This window comes from Paralichthys olivaceus, chromosome 7 (genome assembly GCF_024713975.1).
Source record: "Paralichthys olivaceus isolate ysfri-2021 chromosome 7, ASM2471397v2, whole genome shotgun sequence".
NCBI classification, from domain to species: Eukaryota; Metazoa; Chordata; class Actinopteri; order Pleuronectiformes; family Paralichthyidae; genus Paralichthys; species Paralichthys olivaceus.
This window is the reverse complement of record NC_091099.1, coordinates 9500481-9512986: the sequence shown is the minus strand read 5'-3', so window position 1 is coordinate 9512986 and position 12506 is coordinate 9500481. Positions and strand designations below refer to the sequence as shown.

General features: G+C 43.0%; 1 protein-coding gene across 1 annotated transcript in view; it reads left to right on the top strand.

The window, feature by feature from the left end:
* mapk8ip2 (mitogen-activated protein kinase 8 interacting protein 2) overlaps positions 1 to 12506 on the top strand; it is a 28946-nt gene that overhangs the window by 12656 nt on the left and 3784 nt on the right. Inside the window, exons 2-12 of the mRNA XM_020079069.2 lie at positions 4 to 109; positions 5374 to 5607; positions 5724 to 5802; positions 6185 to 6388; positions 7004 to 9248; positions 9332 to 9540; positions 9929 to 10004; positions 11265 to 11437; positions 11533 to 11642; positions 11749 to 11871; positions 12409 to 12479. Of these exons, the coding sequence (XP_019934628.2) occupies positions 4 to 109; positions 5374 to 5607; positions 5724 to 5802; positions 6185 to 6388; positions 7004 to 9248; positions 9332 to 9540; positions 9929 to 10004; positions 11265 to 11437; positions 11533 to 11642; positions 11749 to 11871; positions 12409 to 12479 (3630 nt within the window). The remainder of the gene's footprint in view (positions 1 to 3; positions 110 to 5373; positions 5608 to 5723; positions 5803 to 6184; positions 6389 to 7003; positions 9249 to 9331; positions 9541 to 9928; positions 10005 to 11264; positions 11438 to 11532; positions 11643 to 11748; positions 11872 to 12408; positions 12480 to 12506) is intronic.

Genomic DNA, 12506 nt, shown 5'->3' with positions numbered 1-12506 from the left:
CAGGCCAGCCCATGACATCAGCCTGGAGGAGTTTGATGATGAAGATCTCTCCGAAATCACAGATGACTGTGGGATTGGACTCAACTATGACTCTGATCCTTATGAGAAGGTGAGGCTCCTTGTATATAATATCTGCAGTTATATAAACTTTATAAAGCAGTTATAAATATGATCAATTTATCAGTCGGCGAATTATATCAGCCAAGCCTTTCACAGACATATCTCTGTTTGTTTGCTGATAAAAAAACCTTTTTAAAATAAATAAATATATAAATGCAGAAAATTACATTTATGTTTACATTTATATATATATAAAAAAATTATTTGTTCTCTTAAATCAAGTTCATTGCCAAATTCTTCAGACATAATAATGCCTCAAATAATAATAAACTTACTTTATATAACATAAAACACAGTTACAAGGTGTGAAGGGTAACATTAAGAAATGTTTTTCACTGACTGAAATCAGCTGTTTTTGACTCACAAATGTAATTGTGTCATTCACTGTTTGCTGGATACAATGTTCACTGATTCCACTGAGAAACACTTCGTCTCTGCTGTTGCATCTCTGCAGTTTCTGTGGGAGACAATTTACAGTATCAGGGTGTTTTAAAAACAACTTGAAGGTGACAGTAGAAAGATGGCGAGCTGGATAATGTGTTCAGCTGGAAGATTCTTCTAAAACCCTCAGATCGTACAGATCATTATCAGACATCATTACACACTGGATCTGAGCAAACAGCCACACGTGCATTCATTCAAGCATTCAAGCATCACTTCCTCTCAGCGTCCTATTCAAGTGACTGTGTTATGAAATATATGCAAATAACTGAGACATTCAATGCATCATCCTACATGTCTGACCATCACAAACTTTAATTACACATTTTGAACTATCTCCTTCCCTCACCCTCTCCATCCTGTTGGATGTAAATGTTTTATGCTGGTGGCGTGGAGCCACAGCTGCAGCAGAGGGTGGGTGACCCAGTGCAGTTTGCTGCTATGCAGAGACATCCTCCTCCTTCCCTCCTTCCGTATTTCCCTCCCTCCCTCCCATATGTCTTCCCTCCCTGCTATGCAGAGTGTTGCTTGGAGACAGAGCTCAGATTCCATCCTCCCTTGTTCTCTGCCACCTCTCCACCCCTTCCTCCCCTGACAGATTTCCTTCCCCGGCTTTTCTCCCTCTCTCTTTTGCTCTTCTCTGCCGAGGTGGTTTAGCTCAGGCATGGATGGCTCTGAGGGTTTAGCTCTCGGCATAAATCTGTGCTGGATATTTCGCTCCCTCCACTTTAATCCACCAACAAAAACACATTATGGATGGTGAGCAAAGCCCTTCTGTAGCAACAATGTTTTTTTGGGGGGGAAAGGATGTCAAAAGACCCCCAGAGGGAGAGAGACTTTAGATAGTCATCTTTTTCCCCTCTCATGCCTGAGAGGTCGTACAGTAGAAAACTATGCATCAGTGCCCTTCTTCACTTCTTTGCCTCCCGCATGCAGTCACACACACACATACACACATTAGCAGAGGCCCTAACAGGACTGACAGAGTGTCGGTCCTCGTTACGTTTCATCATTGCCCAGAGGAAGAAATCTTGCTGACATGTGATGTATCGGACACACGTCCAGCTGCATGTTTGAATAACAGAGGAGGAAAAGCGAGACAGAGTTTTATGCAGAGGGTATTTCACATGGTGTTTGACTTTGCCTGCATCAGTAGAGTTTGTGACACTTTGTCAGCTCATCACCCTCCTTCATGCTCTGAACTCTGCTGATGGTTTCGCTTTTTGTGTCAGTGAGATACGTTCATACTGGACAGCATGTCTTTGATGTTTCCGAGGATCAGCCAATCTAAACAGTGAGATTATCCTCCGGCCCAAATCCCCAGCTCTGATTAATTCCAATTCGTTATGGGATGTGAACGCAAACAACACAAACACACACAGACACACACAGACACACACACCATGCCTTAAAATAGCTTGATCTATCATTTGAAGCAGAGGGCATGCAGTTAAAGATTGCTCATAATCAATGTCTCATTTTGGAAATGGTGATTTCAGGCCAAATGCCAAACTGTTTCAGCAGTTCTAGTTCAGTCCTTCCCCCCTATCTGGGGATCAGGATCATCAGTGTGTTTGTTTCTTGACCTTTAATTGTTGTTTACGTAGCATAGAAACATAACAAGTTCACATGCTTGTGTCTCTGAGCTTCTGCCTCGTTTTGCCTCTGATTCTTCTTTTTCTCGTGAACGCAACAACACACACAAGAGTCGGTAATCCAGCAATGGTGTCTTTGTCTCTTCTATGGCTTTACTCTCAGGTGGAAGCCCATCACTCACTGGGGGGGTCTCCATTAATGGGAGACAAATCTGCATCTGTCATAAACTCCAGCACAAAGCTAAACCACATTGCAAGCTATATTTGACTTAACTGGGGGCATTGTGTAGTGTTATTGTACAGACAAAATAAATGTGGAGAGATGTTGGGGATTTTGTAACGTTTACAACAGTAATCTAGTAAATCAATACTACTCATGACTCTCAAGTATATTATTATTTCTTTATTTTCCTGTTTTAACTGCCCAGGAACAACACATGCAAAATAGCTGTGAACTAACTCTGTTGCAATTGCTTTTGATTGTACAATAAAAACAAAATCAATGATGCCCAGCGATGCACCAGTGAATGTGAAGAAATTCTCCACAATAAAAAAAAAACCCTGAACAAGGCAACATTTGGACAGCTGTGTTCTAGTCAGCGAGAATGCATGGCACCACTATCTTTTTAGTTTTCAGACCCACTGCTATCTGCTACATCTAAACACAGCTTAGCTCCCTGCTTCCACTTCTCTTCTCTCAGATTTTACGATCCCCCACAAAGCTGTGAAGCCAATACTGCCTGAGGATGCTGCTCTCGGTTTCTCTCTGTCAGCTGATCAGCTCATTTACCAAGATGAACAAACAGTCCGACCTAAAGCCTCAGCTCCCTCGGCTGCTGAGGGCAGTGCTGTACAGTGGTGCTGCCATCTCACGGTCTGGTGATGTGCAGCAGCAGCAGCAGCAGCAACAGTCAATAGATACAAAATCAGAAATGCTGAACCAGCCTGTGCTCTGCTAATTAGAGATCAAATTGTTGCTCTGCCTTCTTCTTCTCATTGTTACTGTAATATCTCTCTGCTGATTGAGGCGCATGCAAATACCTTGCTCAATAAATGGTTATTGTATTTTATATAGTGCTTTTCCTTTCTGATATCCAGGGTGGTGCGGTGAAATCACTGTTAACTCACAGCAAGTTGTTTGAATCCCAGTTTGAGGTCCAGATACTCTGCCTAGCTTCCTCCCAGTCTAAAGACATGCAGATCGAGGTCAGGTTAATTGCAGACTCTAAATTGACCTTAGATATGAATGAGAGAGAAAGGTTGTTTGTTAGCCCTGTAATGGGCTGATGACCTGTACAGGAAGTACCCCACCTCTCACCCACTGGCTCCAGATCCATTATTACCCATTCATACAGTACTTGTGCAAAATAACCAGTGCTTCATTTACACCACAAACACTAATGGTACATCGGGGGAAATTTGGACGTGGACGGACCGAGCCAGAGATCAAACCACCAACCTTCTAATTCATTGAAGACTGACTGTACCTCCTGAGCCTGAGATGTTTTCTATAGAGCTGCTGTAATAGAGCACAACTGATTAAAATGAGCTGTTTACAAGACATTTAAGTAACTTTGACTCACTAGAGTTAATACCTCCACTAAGGTCCCCTTCTGAAACCACATTTAAATTCCCTAGATCCAGATTTCTATTCGAATCTATACCATTGGACATAATCATAAATAACAGTCGCCCTAAACATCCCTGATTTTAGAGATACAAGATCCATGAATTATTCTCAGAGAAATCAAGAGGGAAAAAACATTCGATTTTGCATAGCCCACAAACAAACCATTAAACAAATGGCAATGGAAAACCTAATCTCCTTGATGGAGGTAATAAGGGTGTTATGTAGATCAGTACAGATTTATGGGTCTGAGTGTGTATGTGCAATAATACCAGTTTGCTTTCAGACTCATTTAATTAACATTCAATACATTTGCTCTCTCTGATGCTTGTGAGTGTGTGAGAGGTTTTAAATTCTTTCACTTCCCCTGCCAGCAGCAGAACATGCTTGTATGTATTGTAGTCACAAGCTGGACGGGATGTCCTTCGGGAGCTGCAGACCATCGGCATCGATTCTCGCCAACACACAAGTCTTATTTATAGTTCTCTCTCTTTTCTTTGAGCTCGACTGTCCGTCAGTCGGCTTCGCAGTACGTCTCCTGGCGGCGCAGATTATTCACCCAAGCAGATGTGGCATTTTCACAACCTGGCTGATGGATCGCAGGATTTGTTTACACTGTCGTATTATAGGTCGCATCCCCCCAATGATGGATTATAATGGGCTGGTGTGGGGAAACAGCATAGTGAAGCTTTACAGTTGTGAACTGAGATTGCAAAACTAGCTCTAAATAATGATCTATGGCACCAACTTTTCCAAACATGTCTTCCTGGCTAAATCACAGGAAAAAAATGATTTGAGTGTGAATATTCATGTGTGCTCTCTGGGTAATAGATTGAGTGTTGATTTCTGTTGCTTTGGCACAAAGTGGATGCACCTGGAGTCAGCAGATTTGAGAGGTTGAGCTTTGACTTGTCCATTAAAACAACGGCACAGAAACTGCAGCGCTGTTCAAACTGCAAACCAGATAAATCAATCCTGATGTTTCAATTGTCAATTACATTTAAAGTAAGAAAGAGATGCTCAAACTAACCCACCACCACAAATGTCTGTGATGGTGACTGTGCAGTTTATGAAAATGATGGTGTGGCTTTTCCTAACACAAGAGAGGGAGTGTGAAGTCACGTTTTACTTCCACTAAGGAAGTTGTTTATATCTGTGTTGTTATTTTTCAAGATTACCCAAAAATGTGGCAAGATAGGACCTTAGCCTTTGCATAGGTATACTGTTTGTTTGTTTGTTTGTTTGTCTTTACAATCTTCAGTTGTAAAATTAAACTAGCCTCGTCACACTGTGTGCAATAGTTGACTGTTTCTTCTTCCTCCACGTTAAGCAAACAGTGTGAGGTGTGTGTCGATAGTCTCCTGCATTTTGTAGACTGTGGATCAACATCTTATTTGGATATTACAAAAAGGCTGCGCAGCAAAACACACAAATGCTTCTGGAGGTGTGGTCTGTTGAACCTCAAAATCATTCAGTGCAGCGCTTACTTTATTATTCATACATGTTCAACTCACAGTGAGGAAAAACTTCTTTACTTTATCCTGTTTCTCCATCATTAACTCTGTCTCTCTCTTTCTTTTCTGGGGTCAGGATTCCCTCATTCTGGAGAAGAGTGACATGCACCACCCGGTCTGCTCCTTCCAGGACGACTTCCAAGAGTTTGAGATGATTGACGACGAAGATGACGATGACGAGGAGGAAGAGGATGACGATGTTGACCCAGATGCACCCCCATCCCCCTTTGCCTCACCTCCTCTCTCCCCTACCCTTGGCACTCTAAAGAGCAGACCCACCACGCTGAACCTCACCACTGCTGTGTCGCAGGTGAGCAAACTAAAGCTCTGCTCTCGAACACATAAACACTGATAATGCATAATGTTTAGACTTAAATAATAACTATCAACAAGCTTGTTAAAGAACTTCCTCTGTCTTTTTATCAGGATTCTCTTAACAACAACAGCAGTCAGTCCCCAAAGAAAGGAAGCTGGCAGGACTCCTTACGGAACCCCACCTCACAGGGTGAGCACATGATTGGTTAGCTTTTGTAAATCAGGTGTGGACAGTGGAGATGTTTTCATGATTTCATTATTTTTGCAAGATGAATATATTGTTGATAATTAATAATTAATCATTGAATGATAGTTAATTTATCTGGAAAACTTTTGACTTAGAGAGGAATTTCCTGATTGTCTTTATAATCCTGCATCCTGATCCAACTTCTTGAGTAATGTCTGTCAATATAATAAAATGTAATCACATTGACAAAACGTTACATAAATTATATTTTGTTGTATGTTTCTGAAATTGCCACAATCATTTTTATTCCATTTTCCTTGTTGCCTTCAAATGAAGCCTGGCGATTATTATGAATAATCATTTACAATATCTACTCTGCTTCTAGGTCGTCTGTCTCCAACTCACTCATGTCTGGAGGATGGCAGCCATGTGACAGGCCAGTGCCCAGTCTCTCCAGTTTCCCAGGCACCAGAGTCTAAGAGCAAAGGTAGTCCACCAAAACAGACAGGGGAGGGAGGGAACCCCCAGTCCCCTCACAGGCCCCTACTCTGCGACAGTGAGGGCAACAGGCGCGAGAGGCCCGAATACGGTAACAAGAAGGCCAACGGAGCGATTCATTGACATCAGTGTTGTGCTGTGAATTTGACTAAAAGTTCAGCAAAACATTCTTACAAACCAAACTGCTCCATGAAATGAGTGTCTCACTATTTAAGAAGAGTTTGCTGAACTTCTTCATCCCTCATCCCTGTTTGAACTTCTGTATCTACATCTTGCATGTCTATTCATTCATTAGTTTTTATGTTCTTTCTTTCTATATTTGCTCTCATCTGACCTGTCTTCTTGTCTTTTTGCATTCTCTTCATAATTTACAGCAAAATCTTAACATCAATGGCAAAGTCAAAGTTTATTATATAGCATGTTTAAAACAACCAAACTCAGGGGAAGAGGAAGAAGAAGTAGGATATTGATGGCAGCACCTTGATGTTGGTTGGCACCCATCAATAAACCGAACTAAGAAGAAGAAGACGAAATTGCTGAACAGGCTTAAAATATGAAAGTATAAATAGAAAGTGCCAAATAAATAAAATGTTAAACATCATAAATATCTGAGAATTGAACAATAGCAGATGAATAGCAGATATCATTGTCTATCTTTATTATCTCATGCCCCTTCTTGTTTCTCTCCACCTTTTTATCATTGCAGGCTCATTCGGTCAACTAAAGTCCCACTCGTGCTCCGGTGATGTCACTGAGCCAAAAGTTGATCCTTCGATCCAGACAACCAGAGTTCCCTCCGTAGACGAGCACTCGCAGTGTTCAGACACAGAGGTGGACCATGACCTCAACAGCGACCACAATCACAAACACTCAAACCGGTGTGCCACAGACACCTACACAATCACCAGTGAGTCAGGTATCGAGCCGGAGAATGACCCAGACCCAGATGGAACCAGTCACTGCTTGTCATCCACTGCACCCATGGGAGCCAATGATGGTGCTGACACACCCTTGTCCGATGAGGAGCTGGAGAAGGACTTCGAAGTGGAGTTCATGTGTAAGGAGACTTATGACATGGTGTGTAAGGAGAATCAGTCAGCATACATTGAGTTCCCCTCCATTGAACCTTCTGAGCCTGTCTCCTTCTCCAGCTATATGTCCTCCAGCCGCTCAGAGGCCCTTGACCAGTCCAACAGTTCAGATACTCAAGCAAATTCTGCCATGGAGGCAGTAGCTAATGACTCCACCTCTCCATCCTCAGATCCAGGGATTGCAGATATGAACCAGCGAGGATACTTAACTTCAGACCAGGACAAGGACCTCAGTTCTCCGGGCTCTGACTCTGACATTGAAGGGGAGCTGGAGGCAGCGTTTGCCTGTGGAGGTCCTGTTGTCTCCAACATGATCTCCTCCATTTCAGAGACAGAGCTGGACCTTACCAGTGATGACAGTAGCAGTGGACGCTCATCTCATCTCACCAACTCCATTGAGGAGGCTAGTTCACCTACATCAGACCAGGAACTGGACCCAGACACAGAATTGGAGCAGGACAGTGGCATTGTTGGACTGAAAGCATCTCTGCTTCTGGGCCAGCCCGACCCAATCAAAGAAGGATCTCCTCTACCATCTCCTTCTCCTCTACCCTCACCCACAATGGTTACACCGTCCCCTGTTGACTCACCCATCTTACCCCCTCAGTCTTATGATGATGGTCAAGCTCTGATGGGGCTGCAGAATGTAGATGATGAGCTGTCCTGCGAGCACCAGGCTGACCCAGATGAGACCCTCCCGCCAGCCCAAAGCTGCGAGGACAGTCTGTCCAGACAGATGGTTCTCCAGATAGAACCAGACCACAGCCTGGAGAGCTTCAAACGCTCCTTCTACCTGCCAGTGGGACCCAGGCTAATACCAAGTTCAGATGAATACGATGGAACAAGTGAAGGAGACTCAGATTCAGAAAGTGAGGATGATTTAAGTGAGAATTCAGACTCACCCTGGCTACTCAGCAACTTGGTCAACAGGATGATCTCAGAGGGGTCGTACCCAATCAGCTGTCCCGAGGAGTGCTTCAAGAGGAAGGTGTCTGTGTCAGACACCATTTCACCATCCTCAGACATTGGAGAGGGAGATGGCTTCAATGATGAGGACAGAGAGAGGAAAGCAGAGACGGAGGAATCCGAGGAGGAAGAGAAAGAGGTTGAAGGGTACAGGATGGAAAGGATGGAGCCTGGAGAAAGAAGAAGTTTGGAGTCATCAAAAGAAGGAGTAGTGATAAGCCCCTGTCTGTATATGAGCAACTCTACTGGTGACACAGTAACCCCTGTTATTTTAGAGCGCTGTGCAAACAATGGGAGCGGAACCACAGATTTCAGCTCCTTGTACACCACTAAAGACTCTGAGAAGAACTTGACAGACAAAACATCGAAGAATGGCAGGAGACAGGAGGAAGATGAGGAGCCCAATAATGACTTGACGATGCTGGAGGGAAGGAAGGATCTGGACTCACCAAGTCTCACTGAGAGTGTGGTCAGCGACAAGGATGAAGGTCGAGAGACAGAGCCCAGATCGAGCCGCTCGTCAGCCTCTCTTGAGCGTATCACAGAGGTCAAACATAGCCTGACGCTCGACATCCCCACCACCCAGACCAACCGCTGCTTCAGCCTTACCTACTCTACAGACAATGACGATGAGGAGGACGATGGAGACTCTTATCCATTCCTGGGTGGCTTGAGGAAGCAGTCCTTCAGAGGTAGTGACTTGGAGCTTGACAGTTCACCGCCCATTGATTCCAGTGTGCAAGAGCATTGTTCATCCGACCACAACCTCCCACTGTGTGAGAAAGATCTGGCTCTGAGGCAGCCAAATGAAGACGATGGACTGGCCTATGACTCCATGAAATACACACTAGTGGTGGATGAAAATACTACGCTGGAGCTAGTCAGCCTCAGAAGGTGTGCTGCGACAAGCGATGAATATAACGTTACTCCTAGTTTTTTATTTTTTGATATGAAATTGATGAATCTTGTCCTACCAGGTGCACCTCTGTTCTGAGTGATGACAGTGAGCTTTCCACGCTATGTGACGACGAGCCTTTGGGAAGGAGTGAGGTGGGCTACGGTCGAGATGATGAGAAGGCGAGGTCAGAACTTCTCAGTTCTTCCGAGGACTCCTCCCCTGAGGCTGAACTCCCATTTTCCAAGAAGTTCCTCAACGTGTTCGTCAACAGCACCTCCCGCTCCTCCAGTAAGTCACACACGATGCTGTCTCTAAGTCATGACTCTGTCCGTCTGAAACTAGAATTAGTTTAGCATAAAGAATGGTCTATGGTCCTTAGGATGAATAATCTTTATCAGAGTTTAACTCATTACTGTCAGCTTGATGCATTTACATTTGTTCCAAATATGTCAGGAATATCCCACTATGAATGGGGGGGCTCTGCCTCCTAGTACAATCACCATCAATCAGTGCTCTCTCTTCCAGATTTGTATCTCTATGAAGGGTGATTTGCATAATGAAATACTCATTAGAAGGCGTACAGCGCCATTTCTTTTTTTGACAAATCCAATCAACTTTAATTTGGACTTCCTCTCTGAATATTCAAAAAGGTTTTTCATGTCTCTTCGCTTCATAGGTACAGAATCCTTTGGACTTTTCTCCTGTACCATCAATGGTGAGGAGAGGGACCAGACTCACAGGGCCGTCTACAGGTAAGACCACCAACTGTTATGTTTTGTGTTACTGGCAGACACAAAAGCAGACCAAACAGCAAGGCAGTAATTAATCCAAACAGCAAAAGTCCATACTCCATAAAAAAAATACAGAAGTTAAGTTAAGTTAAAGAAATCAGGCAAAACAGGGAGAAACTGAAACATTATGAACAGATGAGAAATGAGGACAAACCAGCGAAACTGGAGTACAGGGAAATTCAAATTCAAAGAGGAGAGTGGGAAGCACAGAGACGAGACACACAGGTTTGAACTCAGGTGGGACACATTATGGTAGATGCAGACAATCACCCAGGAGGGAAACACAGACAAAGACAGGAAGTAAAGTAAGAGAGAGACACATGGGAGGAAGCTTCGAATTAAAACAGGGTGAAAACCAAGCTTCAAATCTAAAAATCTAAATATGCAAAACTAAAGTGCAAACACAAGGAGATCAAAAGTTCCAACTGACTATTAAAATATCAATTGTCTAACACAAAGTTTCACAAAAGTAAATCAGGAGTCCAAAGACAAATCAAAAGTGTTTCAAAAGGCCCAGTCAGATCAATAGCAAACTAGAAATTATTATTATTATAATTAAAACTAGAAATTTAATCCATCCAGATTTTTATTGGATCTGGACCAAATTACACACACTCATAAATATCAGTCCCCTAAACATGCTGGATTTTTCCATCAAGCTCCATGATTTACATGAAAAACACTGAATCTCACAATATTAAAGAAACTAAAAAAGTAATCCTGATATCCTTTCCATCCTTCCACCAAGTTTCATGGAAATCGGTATAAATGTTAAATACCTTAATTCAACACTGGCAGGGTTGTGGGTAGATCCAAACTATAGCTGGGCTCCAGAGAGAAAGCTGTTTGAAAGTATGTGTGAATGTGCACGAGAGAGAAAGCTTTATTTTCCTCGCTAGTGTTCACGCTGTGCATGTTTAATTATGCAGTTGCTTTACCACAGCTCACTGTCAGTAATCACGTCTCCACATTTAGAGCTCTCTCCCTCTCTCTCCCTCTCTCTCCCTCTCTCCACCCCATTATCCTTCCTGGTCAGCTCTTTCATCCCCCCTCTCTCTCTCTCTGCTCCCTACTGGGAGTCACCTGACACCCAAATAGATGCTTCCAGATCAAATGATGCTCTGTCTGTAGGATCCTCAGCTGCAAGGTTTCCATGGAAGGACAAATGGTGTCAGGGGTGATTTTCTTATTTTTACTCACCCTCTCTGCTGCCCTCTTCAGGTTCATTCCCAGACACGCAGATGAGCTGGAGCTGGATGTGGACGATCCTTTATATGTGGAGGAAGAGGAGGATGACTACTGGTACAGAGGCTATAACATGCGGACAGGGGAGAGGGGTATCTTCCCTGCCTTCTACGCTCATGAGGTCATGGGCCAGTCTAAGGAGTTGTTGGGTGAGTGGACAGATTTACCCACTGTCTGTTCACCTGTGTCATTGAGAAAGTCAGAGAAGTCTCATGTTGTGTATTTTTCTCCACATCATACGTAGGCATGAAAAGAAATCCAGCATGGATTGAGACTTACAACGTTCAGTTTTTGGGGTCTGTTGAAGTACCTTATCACCAAGGAAACGGCATTCTCTGTGCTGCCATGCAGAAGGTAAGCAAAGTGGAAAACAGCAAAACACATGCACAAAAATATGTACACATACAATTTGCAGTTTAAAATTATGTTTTATTAACATGAACGTTTTTCTGCTGCTTAGATTGCGATATCGAGGAAACGGACGGTACATGTGCGACCTCCTTCCTTGTGTGAGTTGGAGATTAGCTTGCAGGGAGTGAAACTGATCATGAGCTTGGAGGATGAATTTGACACCCTCGACGAGGTATGGATAAATGAATGAATGGATCAATTACGTGTTTTCAACCAGTCATAACTATAAAATGCAATAATATTGGAGTAGTGCTCTATTGAACATTTACGACAATTTGTTTAAAGTATATTGAATGAACCTGTAAACTACAGAGTTAAGGATCAGAGTTTAGCATAAAAAAATCGAATCTATCATGTCACTTAGTAGGGGTCATACCTCCACTGACAATCAATCATGATTTTTATATGGGTCTGCACCAAATTATTGATATCAGTCTCCCACACATGCTTGATTTTTTCATTAAGATCCATGAATTATTTAAAGAAATCAGTGAAAATGTGCAAAAACTAAAAATGATAGATGTGAAAAAAAATCTTAAATATGCCCCATGATCTGATCCCATCCTTTCATGTTCAAGTTTCAAGTTTTTCAAAATGAACAAACTCAGGGTTGAAAGTATGTTGACACTGTGAATGCAAACTGTTCTGTGTGTATTCTGTACACCATTTGAATTTAAACACCCTCTGTGCGTCTCTCGCACCTCTTCAGTACGACAGATGTAGTCACTTCTTCCAGATGAAGAACATCTCGTTCTGTGGATGCCATCCGAGGAACAACTGGTAAACAAACGATCTTCTGTCTTGATG